The sequence below is a fragment of the Struthio camelus genome, chromosome 20 (assembly GCF_040807025.1).
Source record: "Struthio camelus isolate bStrCam1 chromosome 20, bStrCam1.hap1, whole genome shotgun sequence".
Taxonomy (NCBI): domain Eukaryota; kingdom Metazoa; phylum Chordata; class Aves; order Struthioniformes; family Struthionidae; genus Struthio; species Struthio camelus.
The window spans coordinates 2,965,404-2,983,374 of NC_090961.1; the positions used below are offsets into that span (position 1 = coordinate 2,965,404).

The 17,971-nt window shown below is 37.9% G+C and overlaps 1 protein-coding gene across 7 annotated transcripts in view; it reads right to left on the bottom strand.

Moving 5' to 3' along the window:
* Nucleotides 1-16,611, bottom strand: part of CNTRL (centriolin) — a 38,025-nt gene extending 21,414 nt beyond the window's left edge. For 3 of the 7 annotated variants that reach the window (XM_068915261.1, XM_068915255.1, XM_068915260.1), the window contains exons 1-15: nt 15,999-16,611; nt 14,225-14,480; nt 13,686-13,819; nt 13,046-13,176; nt 11,846-11,987; nt 10,787-10,973; nt 10,496-10,689; nt 9,782-9,838; nt 8,733-8,852; nt 7,664-7,889; nt 7,084-7,193; nt 5,746-5,940; nt 3,046-3,199; nt 1,670-1,890; nt 816-992 (exon numbers count right to left, since the gene is read on the bottom strand). In XM_068915261.1, coding sequence (XP_068771362.1) covers nt 816-992; nt 1,670-1,890; nt 3,046-3,199; nt 5,746-5,940; nt 7,084-7,193; nt 7,664-7,889; nt 8,733-8,852; nt 9,782-9,838; nt 10,496-10,689; nt 10,787-10,973; nt 11,846-11,987; nt 13,046-13,176; nt 13,686-13,819; nt 14,225-14,447 — 2,271 coding nt within the window. In that variant the 5' untranslated portion in view covers nt 14,448-14,480; nt 15,999-16,611. The remainder of the gene's footprint in view (nt 1-815; nt 993-1,669; nt 1,891-3,045; nt 3,200-5,745; nt 5,941-7,083; nt 7,194-7,663; nt 7,890-8,732; nt 8,853-9,781; nt 9,839-10,495; nt 10,690-10,786; nt 10,974-11,845; nt 11,988-13,045; nt 13,177-13,685; nt 13,820-14,224; nt 14,481-15,998) is intronic. The other 4 variants (XM_068915258.1, XM_068915257.1, XM_068915259.1 and 1 more) reach the window with 4 other exon arrangements.
* Nucleotides 16,612-17,971: the final 1,360 nt, after the last annotated feature.

Here is a 17,971-nt window from a genome sequence, read left to right on the forward strand (position 1 = left end):
CACTACTGCCATGACTGGTGTTACAAAATCTAATCTAGACCCCTAGCACAAACATATCCTACCCATATGGAAACTGACAGACTTTTTATCAGTGTTTTACATAGAACTTCCAAGTTTTCCCTGAAATACCAGACTTTAGGGGTGGGGGGAGAAAGAGCAGAGGGAAAAGAACACACCTTACCATTTTGCATTTGTATTTTCTACTGTAATCTGGAAGCTGTGGTTGGAATAAATCTCTCAAAAGAACCACCACCTTCATTTCTGAGGAATGGATGAATGAATGGAAACTGAACCAAAATAGTAGTTATTGTACATTACCACTGCACCTCATCCAAATAAGGATGCCCAACAGTAGGATAAAATGGGAATGCACAAATTAAAACATGCATTGTTTTTCCCCAGCAAAAGGCTACTACCTTATGTACAAAACTTTTGTATAAAAGTTTTGCTATAAAACTCAATCTCCAGTACAAAAAGCAACAAATGCAAGCTTTGTTTTTCTCCTGCTGCGTTTCATAGGACTGTTTTAGTGTCACTTCTTTGATGTGTGTGCAGTTACGTCTTTCCAGAAACATGCCGATTATTAGTTTTGTTTAAATAGGGTAAATATTCTCTACAGAGAGCCCTCAAATGAGCTGTACCTTGTTTTGAATGCAAAGTTATAAATCCTAGCAAACTGATACCACCTTCCATTTGGAGCACATCTAAACCATCAATTATCTGCGAGTCAGTGTTAGAGACATTGTATGGAGGAAAGTTTTTTTTTCCCCTCCAGCTTGATTATCCCTTTGACAGCCTAGGAGTCTTTTTCTTACCTGGCTAAGTTGTTTTAGTCGTTCCAATTCTTCTTTTTGCTGATTGGCTTCAGTGTCTCTGTCTCTTAACTGGGCTTCCAGTTCAGCCTCATAGGCGCTGATGTCCCCTTGTGCATCTCTAAGGGATTCATTAATTTCTTGTTGCTCTTGGAGTGCACCTTTCAGCATTGCAATTTCCTAAAATTTTATATTCATTTCAGAACCATATACGCAGGACAGCCAGGATTTCGCAGAGTACATTGCCTTTCTTCCTCTATTACTCAGGTACTGATAGTTAATGTGGCAGCTGGTGGATCAAAACCGAGACTCTGCTCCTAATCACTAACCATAAAAGCTTGGAACGAGTTAAAACCAATACATACTAAGGTCAGGTCAATGATGCTATTGTGACAGATGTTGTAGAAAATTTACTCACAGGTTAGCAAGATATAACCTAGAGTGATATACATCTGTCTCTGAGACTCATCAGTCATAATAAGACAGCTCTTTAAACAACTGGATGACAGGAGAGATGCAAGCAATAACATGCACATGCTGGACTACTGTCCAGACAATTGTCACTAATGCAATTCACTAAGACACTGACTGCAAATCCATTCCCAGTCAGTCCTGAAAGGTAATGCCTGTACTTGAGAGATCCTCCATGAAGTACACATTTACTGTATGCTTCTAGTTTTAAAGGCCAAATTCTGTTCTTAATATGCATGGGCCCATCTGACTGAAGTTACCATATTAGAAAATAATTTTGTCCAAGGAACGGTTGTCTGTCATTCCCAATTCTGTTGTTTACTTTTTTTTCCCAAATTTATTCTTAGGTATTTGAATTTGGGGAGAAACACAGTATTAAGCCTTACTTTTCTCATATTTTCTGCATCCATGGCAACTATTTCCAGGTTGTTTCTTTCCTCCTCTAGCTCTGCCAATCTTTGTAGCAAAGATTCTTTATCCTTCTGTAACTCCTTACATTCATCACTGGCCTGTTTTGCCTGACCCTTCACACTTTCAAGATATTCTTGTAATCCAATGATAATACCTTCTAAATCCCTTTTGAGTGCTTCATTTGTTGCTATTTGACCTGCAGAAATGCAAAATAAATTCAACATAGTCAATAATCTACGGCTGTTTACAAGAGAAACAAAACTGCCATTCTCAATCTTCTTTAAACTGTTCTATTGGAATATGCAATAAAAAGAAGCAACTAGTATTCAACCAGAAAACACCTATACCATGTTTTAAAGGCTGGAATGTAGGATTTGCCTATTACCATCCTGACCTGACCACTGGAAAACTTCAACACTGCTAGATATCAAACAGGTGTAGGCAGTCTCCTAATTGATATTATTTCTATAATTTCTCCATAAAAAAAGTCACCCTTCCCACCTCCAGTTCTTTGTTCCCTGTGCATCTCTCCCCACCAATCCACAAGAAAAAAAAAAGACATTTGCTACCTTTACACCTAAATCAATTTTATTTCAATTGTTTTAAAAGCTAAAAATACAGAGGGTGGACCTGGGATATTTACTATCACATAAAATTCAGATGTATAGTAAGTTTATACATAATAAAGTCAATTAACTAAATTTCTTAAGTCAGTTTTCAAAACTTAGGAGGACCAAATAGATGCACGTAAAAGACACTTCTATGCAGGCTAAAAGGATAGAAGTGAATCTCTTAACAATCAGCTCAAGTACTAGCTGTGTAACTATTCTTTAATATTTCTGATACGGATGCGAACACATTTCAGGCCATCACCTGAAGCAGAAGTGAAAAGAAGACCTCATAACGGCATTAGACTATTAATACTTCATTCATACAATAAAGAGCAGAATAGTCCTCTCCTCTTTGTAATAACAAAATTGTGGCCCAGAAGGATACGTTAAATAACCAAAAAAACCGCTCAGCTCAGACTTAATCAGCCTTGTCCTGACTTTTTGGATCCTCCACAGCAACAAAGCAGTCCTTTAATCAAAGCAGTTGTTTTTTTTTGTTGTTGCTTTTAACTAGCATATTCCCTTCCCCCACATATGTACAGTGAGGTGAACATACTAGAAAAAAAAAATCACTCAAGATTATTCCTAGATGATCTAAAAGGAAAAAGGTACAGTAATTTTCAACTTTCCTACACATTTTGTGTATCATTTAAGCAAATATACACAAAGCTGAATCCTCAGTTCAATCGTGATGTTATCCTAAATACAAGGAATACTCCAAGATGAAAAGAAAAAATTACCATCTGTGAGCTGTTGCTCCAAGTCCTTGATTTCCTCAGTTTCCTTAGCAATCCTAGAAAGCATTTCATCCAAGCGACTCTCAAGCTGTTTGTAATGTTTGTTCATTATATCAAGCTGCTGTTCTTTGCTTGTTTTTTGAGCTTTCATGTGTGCCTGTAAATTACAGTTGGAAAGGTAAAATAGGAAAACGTCAATAGGGATTTAAAAACAAAAAAAATCAACTCTTCTAGCTCAGTTGTACAGCAAGTAGTGAGGCAGAGCAGCAGAAGTCACAAGTACAGTGCAAATCTTGTTGTGCTTGGCTTTTTGCTTCCTTCCCCCCCTCCCGTACCACTCCACAAATAATCCCAGATAGGTAAGCAATCTGCGTGAAAAACAGAATCATTAGTAACGTCTCCCTCTTGCCAGGGAAGAGGAAGGCTGACGTTCATAAATTAGTTCTCACAGCTACTGCCTTTCTTCTTGACTTATGTTATATTATATTATTTCCTCTTTCAGTCAAGAATGAACATCATTTCCCCCAGAAGCTTTAATGCTGTCATCCTACATTACCTTCACTGCAGACTATGCTTCAGGACTTGTCAGGTCACCATCCAGAGAAAAATACTCCAGACAACCAGAAAGGCAGGCCAATGCCATAGCTAATATTTACTTAAAGTAGAATTATTTTTGTATTTCTGAGAAACCCACTGTGCCCACAGCTCAGACTTTGGTCAGGATTTCATATGTTTACTATGAATTTAGCCGACTTTTTCAGTTGTATACAAAACTAGATTATCAATACAGTATAGGACTAACTGTTCCTCACTGGTGTGAAATTACTCACAAATAACTCAAATGCCAAAAACTTGGAAAAGTACATAGTTGTCATGATGAAAAATAAATAATTTTTTCTTAACCACTCAAATAAACACCACAGATCAAGCTAACACTAGAAAATTTCAGTTACAAATTCTCAGAAAAGTAACCTGTAAAGTTGCTTCTATAACAAAAATAAAGTCTAAAAATATGTAGCTTTCTGGATTCTTAGCATATTAAAATATAAAGTTATCTTTAAAACTCCTATTCATACAATTCAGTTGTCATCTGTTAAAAACAAACTAATATTCAGCTTTCCAAAGTGTAATTTCAACAAGTAAAATCGGAGTAACGTGCTGCTGCTGAGTCATTTTGCTGCAGCTGCTGAATGTCACAAGAGTATTGTTTAAAAAAAAAAACAAACACTTACAGTTTTGCCTTTGTCTTTTCTTCCTTGGATATTCTATGCAAAATGCCCCACCCCGATCTAGAATTCACTTAAATAAGGAATAGGTATCTTCAGCATAGAAAATAATAAAGCATAATCTGTCTTCTCCGAACCCTGCTGTTTCCACAGCAGCAGGTTAGCTGGAACACAGCTGGAAAGCCCGGAAAGCGCAGGAGCCGGGAGGGAGCCTCCCCGCAGCCCGCTCCGCCGCGGCCTCCGCTGACTGTTAGCAGCTCCGGAGGCGATTGGCCCCGGCTGCCGCTTCCTGTGTTGTGATTTAAAGCGAGGAGGCAGCCTGCGAGGACGGCCGGGCCCGTTCCCCAGAAAAGGCCTGGCCAGTGTTGGGAATAGCGCCTAAAACACACACAGTCCTTCTATTACTCAGCTGCTACTATATTAAACCCCTCCCCCCCCCCCCGCCTCGTATTTTTAAATTGTTTTCAGACCTCTGCTGATAACAGGCACCAAGCATAAAATTTATTTTTGGGTACTCACAAACACCCAGCAGGCCTGAAAAGCTCTAATTCTAAAATATGTGTGCTTTTTTAAACACTATCAAAAAACAAACTCAATTTAATTTTAATATAAAATTGCTGTAAATATGTTTGCTGAGGTTGAACGCGGTAAATAAGTCAGAAATCAAGTTTTGCTTTGGAGATTGTAGAAGTAAGATTAGCAGGCTAGAACTCTTTTTGGAGAATCCAACTTTGCCCCCTAGCTATAACAAGTGACCTCTGTGGAAATTTGTTGAAGGTGCCAGTAACTGCAAGACTATATGACAGCAATAGAAGGTCATTTGTTCTCACCAAAAAGAAATCATAAGCCTTTTCAATCAGCCTTTCCTTATTGAGGACTGGCTCTAGTTTTAAGTGCTGGACTGTCTCTGAAAGCTGAAGCTGTTGCTGCCTCCAGCTGTCTACCGTTCACAGCCTGGCATATTGATATAAGCTGTCAGCACTTTGGCCAGGTCAGCTACATCTGCCACCCAAGTAGCGTTTGTAGGCCCACCTCTTGCAAATAGACTTTTGAGTAAATGCAAGAGGCCTCTGACAAAGCAGGGCTTTAATTATAGGCCTGTTGCAGTCACTCAGACCTTTATAAATCTTTAAGGCCAGATCCTACGAAAGGCTCTGTACAGTATGTTTTTGCAGGGCATAAAGATCTAGCTCTTGATGTGCTGTGTGCAGCAGCTGTACTGAACATGAGTTCCACACATGTTTATGATAAAAAGATAAAAATTGGTTTCAAACCGTGAGGAATTGTATGTTTTTTCAAACTATAACAGCTAGAGTAAATAGTTCTAACTTCTGAAGACATTGCTAAATAGCAAAAGGATATGTAATTCATGAAACAGGCATACCTGAATGGTAATCAGTTAAAATAGCCTTTACTATATCTCTCAGCACATGAATAACCGAAGTACAGAAAAACCTAAGATTTCATTTTTACTTACATGTCTTGGATCTTGAGGATTTACAGAAGCAAGAAAACTCTGCAGGTCTTCAAGCTCTTTCCGCTTTTTCTCTGTTTCTCTTTTTTCTTTCTCCATCTGTTTTTCCAGTTCTAAAGCTTCCTTGTGTAGCTGATGCAAGATTTGTATCTTGTTACTCAATTGCTGTTCAAGATCTTCTTTGCTGGCCTCTGTTATCTGGAGGTTGGGTAAAAGAGATACATTGGAAATATACAGCTGATTGAGAACCTTTTTAAAAAATTAAATCAGACTGCTAGTTTAGCAGGATATCTATTTATTGTTTTGAATCCTGAGGGCTTTCTTTAGATAACAAAAACTCATAGGACTTTCTCAAAATGAACTGCAAAATTGAAAAGTAGTTAGCTTATGGCAACTATACAACATCAGTCTGCCACACTAGGAAACCCCAGAATCCTCATTTTGACTGTCACCTTGAAATGTTTCATTTTCAAGCAGACTTTTGAAATTGCTTGTAAAATTCCTTCTTGCAGTCTTAAGGAGAAAGTCTGGAATGTCTTTTTTTCTCTTCCACAGTTATGACTCCTTAGGTTGAGGTATGGAAGATTTTAAAGCAACTTTAAAGACTAGAAATAGCAACAATTTATGATAATTGTTGAAGAAATGCAAGATACAATTTTAGTTTAAGGCTGACAGAAAAATATAAATTGTTGATTGTACAGGATCAATGTTGATGATACAGTCACTGTATATTATTAGTTACACTACGAAATGTGCACAGTGTGAGTCCTCCCTCGAAAGGCCTTTTCTGATAAATCAGCATATATCCAATCCATACAAGTATACTGGGACATCGAGGCAAAACATCCTTTCTCATGAACATTGACTTCAGGTCCTCAGCACTTCTCATGCTGTTACCGCTGTTGCAATGTTACTCTTACTTTCTGCTCCCTCTACTAAGCTTTTGAGAAGCTGTAAGATTATTGACTATCAGAACCGCGAAGGTGAAGCTAGGTTTCAAAGCAAAGTCTCTTCCTGGGTAATGTAGCAACCCTTAACTGTCTGCTTACTGCAACACTCATACAGGTACCCTTTCAAAACATGTTGAGGAAAGTTAACTATCAGTATCATTGCAATTAGATGAAACATGATACAATGCAACTTACTGTACTACAACTCTGGTGGTTTTTATAAATAAACCACTCAAAACCCCTAAGATTTTTTTGATGCATGACAAATAGATTTATACATGTACAATGGTGTCCTCTCCCCCCTAAAAAGGAAGAAATGCATTTTTTTTTTATATATACACTGCTTCAAGCATTTTTCCTTGCTATGCACTTAGCACTCATCTTTGCGTACTTTTTTCTGAGCCAGAGCATCTTCCACTTGTTGCAGTTCCCCTGTTACTTTCAAAACTTGTTGCTCTGCATTTGTTATTGCACTTTGCAGTTCTTCTAATCTTCCTTGTGCTGCAAACAAATAATAAAAAAAGAAAGTATATTTTAAGATTTCATGCAACACTGATACATATTTTCTTTCAATACTTTAACTAGAATTCACCTTCCTAAAAGGAAGACAATCAGAGCTAATATATACTGATTTCTCTAATATATGTCTAATAAACTATTTTGTGGGTTGCATCCAATAAATTAAAGTATCATAGATGGGAGATTTCCCTGGCAGTCTCTTTTCAATATGCAGATATAATCCTTTCATACTGAATTATCTTAAAATAAATCTGTGATTCTGTGATTCTGTGAAAATAACAGTAAAGAGCAATTGTAACAATTTTGGCCTAAAATGCATCAAGTACAGTGCTTAGAAATTACAGCCTTTGACACATTACTGGTATTCACATGGCAAATATTTGTCAAGAGTTTTATCAAAGAAAGAAACAACACTGATACACGTATTTTATTTAATAAATTTAACATTTTACCTGAATTAATCTTTTTTTCTTTATCCTCCAGTTGTTCATCTAGAGTTTGAAGCTGCAATTTTAGCTGGGGGTTCCTATATAAATCATCTTCATCTAGTTGCATCTTTCCAATCTTCATCTGATGAGCTTTATTAACAATATAACCTTCTCTTATAAACATATTTCTTTTGTATCTGGCCTTACCAATGTATGGACTTTCACCAGGTACATCATCGAGTTCAACATCCTAAAACGTACGAAGCAATATTTCTCTTAGGTTATTTATAGCTATCTATCTAGATCAGAAACATGGCTGCAGTCAACTCATAAGATACACTTAACCTTCTTAACAACCGTATGAAGGAAAAACCCGCTTGAAATTAGAATTTAAACAAGAAGAAAACAAGACTATGCTTGAATTTTTTGGTCTTGAACATTCTTGTGATTTTACAATGGGAATAAAAACAAGCAAACAGTCTACTGATACTGGCAGACGCGTTAGCAATTGGGGTACAATCAGTTTGTTAAATGCAAATAGGTATTTAATTGGAAGAGTATTTCTTAATATTTTAGACTTAACACTAATCTATATTATACTTATACCACTATACCGTTGCACTTAAACTTTACTCAAACATAATTTTTTTAAAAAGCATTCACAGTTAATGATCGCTGATCTTAACATATTTTTATTGTGTAGACTCCCTTCATTAGGCATCTCTAAGAAGATTAAAAAAAAAAAAAAGGTCAGAAGTAAGGACAATCATCTGCTTCGTTCTTGATAAGAATAAAATGTTTATTCACTGGCTTTCCTTGGTTGAAACTTATACGTATGTAGGTATGTAAACTAATACAGCAAGCATTAGATGTCACTCAGATTTTACGAATTCTTCATTTTAACCTTCAGTAGGAAAATACGCAGTTCAAGTTATATAACCTGTGATTTTAAATAGAGATTTTCACATTTGATAACTAACACCTCTTTGTAAGCAGTGTCTATCAAATTTATGGAAAATAAATTTCATAGGTTTTCTAAGTTGAAAAGCAAGAAAAACAGAAATGAAAAGATCCATTTTTTAAAAATTGTTACCTCTGATGGAAAATAACTTAATGGCTCAAATTTTGCATCAATCTTATAAAATGCCAGTTCCTGCTCCAGTTCATACTGCTTCTGGCAAGCTCGCGTTAGCTCCATTGTTTTCTGCTTTAACTAATAAACAGTAAACAAAGTGAGTTGCACTCATTCAAATGTCATTGTTATCACACACATTTCAATACAGTAGCGAGTAAGGCATAGACATTAACTCTGAAACATTAAAAGAAAGAAAAAAATTAAAAAGCTAAGATTCTGTATTTTGGACCAAGAATGTAACAAAGCACATCTTCATTATAAGATAAAGTATGACGAACAAGAGCAGACAAGAACCCGACAGTTAACATAACACAAAAGATCACATGAAAGGCCTTTTAATTAAGTTTTTATCTTATACAAATTTCGTTTTTGATGCATCAAAGGTTTGAAAATAAATTTGTCAGTAACTTGGGAAAGAAAGTAATTTGGGTACAATTAATCCTTTAACAAAATCTACACCACATTATGAACATAATTGCTGCTACCAATCTGCAAAGGTAACCAACTCTTAAACTCTTTGTTTATAAGAGAAATTAACTCAACTGTGAAAAGTGTCTAAAGTATATGCATTTCATTGTAGATTACACAACCCTATGCTGATTGTGTAATTTATTCATTTTTTTTTTTTTAAATAAAGCTCCATCATGTGATTTTTTTTTAATCACCTTTTCATGCTGAATACCTGAGGGAGAACATGCACCGAAACTCCAATAGACAGTGGAATGCAGACTAATGGAGGAGAAAAAAAAAAAAAGAATAGACTGGAATACAGGAAAGGCTTAAAGAAAGATTTAAACAAAAAAAGAAAAAAGGAAAATCAAAATATGTAGTGCCATGCAAAAAGGAATGCTGCCCCTGAAAAACCCCTGAGAAAACAGCATCTAGAAGACTCAGTGAATAAACAGTCTCAATAGAACAAGCTATTTACATATTCTTAATCTGTTAAGCACGCAAAGAAATCCTATCAATAAAAATAACCATGCAACCCAGGAGCACAGGGGGACTACCTTTAGTGAGGAATAAAGGCTCTGCAGAAAGGGAACTGTGACAAACCAAGACACCAGCTAAAGGAAGAAAGAAGCAAGCAAAGTTTGTCATCTAAAGGACAGGAGTGGGTTAAGTTGTAAAAAATATGCTGCTAAATCTCACTATACTGAAAACTAGATTTGAGAAATAGGCTGTTTGTTAGTAAGCATGTTCACAGAAGAAACAGCTGTAGAAATAGTAGCTATAGAGAATGCTAAGGATAAAATTGTAGAAGATGAGTCTAACAAGTAAGGTACAAGGGGTATCACTGGCCTACAACTTCTCAAACACTAAGTATGAATACTTATATTTAATTTTCTCTCCTGCTGTAGCAGCACTTCAAAGTTTGAACAATGCAGGAGCTTCAGTACACTGGCAATTTAGCAGCTACAAGATACTTAACCTTTCACCAACTGACAAAATTTTAAACAAAAAAATGACTAGAGACAAACATATAAATAACTATAAATTATATACTACTTACTTTTTTCACAGAAAGACTATTGAAGAACTACTGGTGAAGGAATAATTCCTCTGTATAAAGTGGAAGAGTTCTAAGTTTTGTGTCTTCCAAAATACTGATCTCTTTAATTTTAAGTATGAAATCTCCAGCCATTTAAACTCTCCCATTGACAGCAACGTCTCTGGTAACTAAACTAATCCAAATATTTCCTTAGTGCAAGTGATTATCTTACCAACTCATTTTTGGTGTCCAGGTCCCTCTGTAGATCTTCATAGCTGTGTTTCTGCTGCAAATTCTTTTCTTTTAATGATTTATTGATCTCATCTTGATGGTGAAGCTGCTCAAGCACTTTGGACTGTTTAACTTTAAGGTTATCCATCTCCTTTACTGTGTTTTCCAACTCTTTTTCTAATTTTTCTATTTCTTCTGAAAAACAAAGTAATAGAAACATCCATATAGAAATCTCACCCATCTAAACTTAAATTTGGTGTCATTCATTGTAGTTCTAGCATATTATTATTACCTAAATCAAACCTCTCTAGAGCCTCCTGCCTGTCATGAGTTGTCACTGGCTGTCCCTCCAAGTTTTCCAGCGCTCGCAAGTGGAATATGGTGTACAAGCGGTAGTGAGGTAGACTTGCAACTGGATTATCAGCAAGGAATAGAGAAGTCAGATCTTGTAGAGGCTTCAGTTTAGCTATATCATAGAGCTAAATCAAAGACAAATGATACAACAATTAGACAGCCTTCCAAGAACAATTAAACCTCCATTACTGAATTTCTGATGGTATAAAATATTTACGTTAGAGCCATATCAAAAGGTCTATTTTAATATTTATACTGAATTGGAATCTCTAAAAACCTACCCAAATACACAGTACTATAGCTAAACTAGCTTTCTAAAATCAAGTTGTTTCTTCTAGGAAAAAATACTAATGCAAAGAGAGGCAACTTCATCAAGTTTGACCTTGGAAATTCCAAGATGGGAAGGGCTCTGGATATGTATAACCTTCCCTTCCCACAGACTAGCTCATAAGAAAAGGTAGCCGTTGTCATGAGGAGCACTCAAACAAAGCTGGTTCATCTCTCCTCCTAGCAGCATAACTCCTTCAGGAATTGTACTATTAAGTGACTTCATTTCATAGATGCCCTTTTGTAGCTGCAAAACAAGAAATTAACCTGGACCCAGAGGTAAATGTAATCAGGTCCTAAATACAAAACATAAGCAAATAGATTATTTATTATTTATTTACATATTTATTATTTAGGTCTCCAAAACATGTAATTAACTTATAATACGAGAGAGCACTGCAAACATGCACAAATCTTCAAGCTTTCATTAAGTTTTTCCTAAGTTTGCAAAGTCTTATACTTTCCTAGTGAACATAACATAGGTTTATGCTTTGAATGCCTTACACAAAAGGGAGATTTTTGCTGATAGAAAAGTTTGTTAGGCTCACAACCACAAACTCTCTGGAAGGACATTTGGTAATTATTCACAATAAGCCTGCCATGTAAATTTATAAGCTCACCTCAGTGAAAAGATTTTGAACAATTAGTGTTCCTAACTATAATCACTTACTGATGACACTTTATTCTGTTCTAAATTAAGGATGCGCAGGGATCTCAATTTCTTCCCTACCCACAAAGGAATATGCTCAATCTCATTTCCTGCAAGGTTCAGCTTTTGTAGATTCTGCATATGTTCTATACCTTCAATTTTACTGAAAATAAGAGAAGAGAAACATAATGAGTTACGAAGCAGATCAAATTTACAGTGCAACCGAGGCATTATGGGCAAGTTACAGCAAAACCTGTCTCAACTAATTACCATCCAAGAAATAAGCAAAAAAATAGTTTATTGCAATGGATTCACAATTCAAAAGAAAATCATGACAGAGTTACTTTCAAGTATTATGTTAAGACAAAAAGAACAATTTTACAGCAGAACTTTGATGTTTACTGTGGCAAAACCTTCACTTTCACATAATAATAATACTAAAATTACAGTGCGGTAGTTTTCGTTCTAATATACAAATTTCATCCTTTTTCTCCTTAGATTTAGTTACTGAAAACTTAGGGGACATAGCAAAACCAAAACAAAGGTGTGTCCATTTTTTTCATACAAAAGTAAGAATCTACTGTAAACTGATAACATGCAGAACTAAGTTTTTTTTAGTATTTTCATTAAAATACCAAATAACTAATAAGGAAAACATATGAGGCTTCAGTTTGCCTCATGGGTTATCTAAAGGTAGGATTATTCTAATACAGTACCATAGAACATGCTCTTGTGGCCATATTATTTTTTGAGTAGAAACAAATCGTATATAACTAGAGTCTGAAAACATACGGTATTAGCAAAAGCAAAAGCTACGCTGACCTTTTCAGTTCCTGTTAAGAGAGGAAGTTGTGTGAATGCAATGTGCAGAAATGCTAGTGTCTTGCGTACTTCCTATTGTTAACTTCTTTACTGAAGTTGTGGCTCCTCTACTGCAAAGTCAGTCTCACATAAACAGATCATACACCACTAACAGAAAAACTAAAGGAAACAAAGAATTTTGCTATTGCTTGAACCAGTACTCTTCAGCATTTTTACACTACTCAGATAAAATACCCAACTCAAAATAATGCAAGTGAAAAAGCAATTCAGTAAGTTTACTGCCTGTCTGATCAGGCCCATCCATACATTTATTTTGTGAGAGATCTCACTTAAAAAGAGAATGTCAGCTTCAGCCTTATAGTATCTGGGCTTAAGAAAAGTATTGTTGTTTCTGCTTACCTGATTTTGTTGTAAGACAAATTGAGTTCACGCAACTTCAACAGTTTATCCAACTTCTCAATCTTCTCTATTTGGTTGTTACTGATATTCAGTGTCTCTAGTTTAGAGCACTTTTCCAAATTTTCTATGTACTAAAGAAAAGAAAAGCTATCCCTTAGCATTGCAACTTGATTGCTTTTTAATGAGAAAGGCAGATTTCTATTTTTAACAACCACACATTCATTTAAAAATATATATTCTAACTTTTTTTTTTAAATCACCAAGTTTCACTGTTGATTCTAAAACCCTGCCTCTGACAGTCTTTCATAGTATTGGAGAATGAAAACTAGATTCTAGATTTGCGGTGGATCAACCTCGTCTGCCAAAAAAGGGAACTTGCCATTAAAAAGACAAGCACCATCCAAAAGCTGAAAAATTACACAAGTAGAAGGCATTCTGAACTTTAGTCTAATAAAAGTTTCATTTTGTACAAGTCCCCACTGATGTTATATAATTTTTGATTTTACAAAAGCTGCCTGCAGAAGTAGGCTAAGATAGTTAGAATACAGCTGTTTATACCTACTTTAAAAACAAACCTTTCTTAAAAGATTGAAACGTATTTTTAATTTTGGTTAATTAACAGTTATTTTCAATAACTTACCTTAAATTTCTTGTCCCCCTCCTTTGCAAAAGAAAGATTCAGTGAGCTTATACATGCCAAATTTTCCTGTTTTGATAGACTTTTTATAAGGGATTCTGTAATGTACCTAACTCCTGGATTAACACCATTTTCATCTGAAATTAAACAGAGAAAACTACCCTCAGTAGTGAAAGAATCAATGACCTTTATTTTCTTTTTTTGCATTGCACTGCATATAGGGAAAACTTTGAAAATTATTCCCCAGCACAGGTTATGAGAAGCAGCATCACACCAGAAGCATTTCCAGGAACTGACATGGCACAACGTGCATCTTCCTGAGCCAGTCTTCTTTCCCAGTGCAGAACATAATGAGTAGAAGTCTCATCATTCTACATGGCTTTCATGATCACATTTCCACATTTTGAGGACCAAAAGATAAAAGCAAATTCCTCAAGTTTCTTTCTAACAAGTCATACATCTTTAATTACGGAGATCATAAAAGATTGGGTTTTTTATGCTTTTAGTATGTACGTTAATATCAGCAGTTATTCATGCAATACCTTCATGAAACTGATTCTTAAAAGCATCTTCTATATTTCTTGCTGTAATATCACGTTTTGGATGTCTCCACTCCCTGCTTTTGCGAGTAGATGGAGATGCCTGTCGGCTAGGAGGAGATGGTGATCTGGTGCTTGAACTGACAGTAGACATTGGACTAGGTGTCCGAGAGGCTGACATCTGTGTTTTCCTACATAATACTTTTTGTACTGAGCCCTTCTTCATTGCAAAAGATATAGGCTATCATATGACCAATATCTGTAACAACACAAATAAACATCTGAGATTTCCAAAGTCAGTACATAAGCCTAACTCCTAATAGTTTGCATGCCAACAGAGGTGCTACAGAATCATACTGTGTAAAGATTTTAGATGCTTGTTATCTCAGTAACTTTTGTTTAACTACACAGTTTACTACTTCAGACGATACACAGTTTGGGGCATCACAGAAATGATATTTTAGAAGTTACTTTTTGACATAAGAAAACATTTCCAGCAATGATCTGTTGCCAAAAAACACATTTAAAACAATTCGCTAGTGAGTGATAGCTTCCAGTTTTCATAGACTACAATGTATTAGGAGGGATGAATACGAGGAACTGGCTGAACTATTTTGCAGTGCATCTTGGTAACTGTCCTGCAATTTATGGCTTAGATAAACTCTTTTCTTGTTCGTAAGAAGTAGGATCCAAACTCTGCCTTTACTAAGGCTAGAAATCACCAACTTGGCAGCTAAGAGAAGATACAACCCCCTCCCCCCCGGAACAAACAAACAAACAAAATCAACCCAGCACTGGTATTTCTTCAACGTCCCCCTTTTTGCAAACAAGTTATTCCACAGCTGGCTGGGAAATTCCAGAGTTCCAGAGTATTTTAACACAAACTTCCCCCAAAGAATAATACGTTTCCCTGGTAAGCATAGAAAGACTCCTGTACTCATTCTGTACACAAAAACCCTTGTAGTAACCACCTTTCTGGGGCTGATTTTTACTAAAACCTAGACCAGTAGGCAGCAGCATATTTTGAGTCATTCTTCAAGATTAAAAAAAATCTACTTTTAATTTCTTTTTTCTTGGTAGACAGTGTAATCGCTCAGGTGACACAAAGCTGGGAAGATTTTCTTCATTAAAATGGAAATTAGGACCACCCCTAAAAAAAGAACAAAAATGGGGGGGGGGGGCAAGAAAGAGAACGGTCTCACTCTGGTCTATCTCCATATTTGGGGACACAGCTCCTGTCATTGAGATGCCGGAAAGTCAGATTTGTAGGGGGAGGCGCGGTGAAAGATGGTGATGAGCTAACGCAAAACCGCGTTGGGATCCTTCTCAGCGATCTGAGGAAGGCAGCTGGATATTTTAATGCTATTTTCCGAGAAGAAATTGTGCTTTTAAATGCAAAAGTACAATAAAATTCTCATGCTAAAAGACTGGGGGGGGGGGGGGGGGAGTTGAGGTAACTTGGCCGTGGCGGTGCGCCCAGGGTGCACCCAGGCCGGGCAGGGTGCTGCCGGCCCCGACCGTTAACGGCCGCGCACCCGCGGGCGCCACAGCGGCGGCGGCGGCGCCGGCTCGGCCCCGCCCCGCCCGCACCTGACGGGATGGCGACCCCCCGGCGCGGCGCGGCCTCCTGAGCCCCGGGCAGGGCTCCCCTTCTCGGAGCCGGGCTGAGCGGCGGGGCAGCGCCGCGGCCGCCCGCAGCGAGGAGCGGCGATGCGGGCTGAAGGGAGATCCCGGCACCCGCTCCCGGTGGTTGCCCTCAGGCCTGCGCTTTGATTACCTGCGTTGACATGGTAACGCCGTTTCACGGCTTCCGCCTCGCCGTCGCCGGGACGCACCGGGCTCCCGGCGACCTCGCGTGAAAGCGCTGGCTCTCGGCAGCCCTCTCCCCCGCCTTCCCTCCCTCCTCCGCGCTGTCGCCGTCGTCGCCGCCGCCACCCGCGAGGCCCGAGCTGCTGCGGCTCCTTTAAGAGCTCGGCGCGAGGAGCCGAGCGGCCGCCATTTTGTTTGGCTGTTGGCAGGCGGTGGGTGAAGCGGCCTGACGGGGAGGGGACAGCGCCCCGCGAGGCCACGCCCCCTCCACCGCCCCGCCCCGCCCCACCCCACCCCCACCCCCACCAACGGCCGCTCTCCCGCCGTTGGCGGCGCCTTCTGCGTGGGCGGCTGCCTCAGAGGTCGCCGTCCTCCCCGCGGCCTGCGGCCCGGGCCCCTTCCCGGCGCTGCCCGCGGCCGCCCGAGAGCGGCGCTGGCCGGGGCCGTGTGGGGTGGGAGTCGCTCTGGCCTGTGCAGCGCTCGGGGAGGTGGCGCAGCCGTCCCTGCGCGGTCCCTCGGCGCGTTCCCCTCGCGGAACAGATTTTCCTGGTTTTAATGGCGTCGTTGCGCCCTCGCTCTCCTCAGAGCTCGTTTAACTTACACTGGTGGCAAGGGGAGGTGAAAATTAGGCCGAGAGGCGGGTTTATTTATTTATTTTTTTTCGCCTTGCTCACCTCTTCGCACATAACTGAGGTTTGGAGGAGATGGGGAAAGCATAGTTCTCAGCTGCAAAAGGGTAGATTATTTGAGCCTTTGTCCTGAAGTTTGCTTAATAAAAAGCTTTAATTGCTGTATGGAAATATTTTACAGTGAGAGGGTTTTTTTTGTCCACACTTCATATATCTGTATGTATCTATCCCATTATAACTTGTTGCTGTAAAACTGTCCTTAGAGTGCTAGTCTTTGTAAATAACATGGGAAACGCATAGCATATTTGACCATGACAAGCTCAATGCAGTGGGTGTAAATTACCACTATTTTCATATAGATGCTTAAATAAAGCTCTTGTAACAGGTTTTTTTTGTATGTGGTAATTTCAAATCTACCCGGCTAGGTGTGAGACGTAGGATAGAAAATTCAGTATGCCCACCCAGGAAAACAATTTAGAGCAGGGCTATAACTTGTAACTAATTAGGTTAACAAACAAAATTTCAGAATATTGTTAAACGTTTAAACGCGTTTTCCAATGTTCTTTATTGTTTCCTTAGTTACCTGCGTAAATGTATTGTATGAATTCTCATAGTTTGGTCTTTAATAATAGATGTTTGGGCCGTTATTTTTAATAGCATTCAATAACTTACGTTTTATAAGATTTTGTTCTATATATTGTTGCTTCCCGTGTAGTTTATTACCTACGTTTATTGAGAAGCCCGTGTTGGCCTTTTTATGATTTCATTTTATATTGATCAGAAATGTTTTTGTAAATGCCTTTTCCCGTAAAGCTTGGCTACAGTATTTGTTTAAACTTGAAAAGTCTTGCACAACTTTAGTTTAACTATTTATAAATTTATTTGTTGAGGTACCATGCCTAGATATCAGGCATGCGAGGTTCTGCTGCTAGTTTCTTTTGCAAATGCTTTTTAAAATAATATGTGTTGTAGATGTGTTGTACCCCAGAACTTTCATATTACAATTTTATTTGTAATGTAAGTACTCAGATAACTGGCATAATTAGGAATGTAAGTGACTAAAAGACATTTGCAGGTGAAGAGTTATTCCAAAATGGAAAAAGGAAACTTCTGAGCTAAAAAACATACTGTGTTTGATACAATTCAAAAATTTTTCTTGCGGAAACAAATTTAAAATCAAAGGGTTTGATAAAATATTTTCAGAAGGAAAAATTTAAATCTTTATTTTTTTAGCTACCTCAGAAAAGGATTTCATGTGTACCTATGAAACAGGGAGAAGATTTGAAATGAGATTATTAAGATTGCTTTGTAC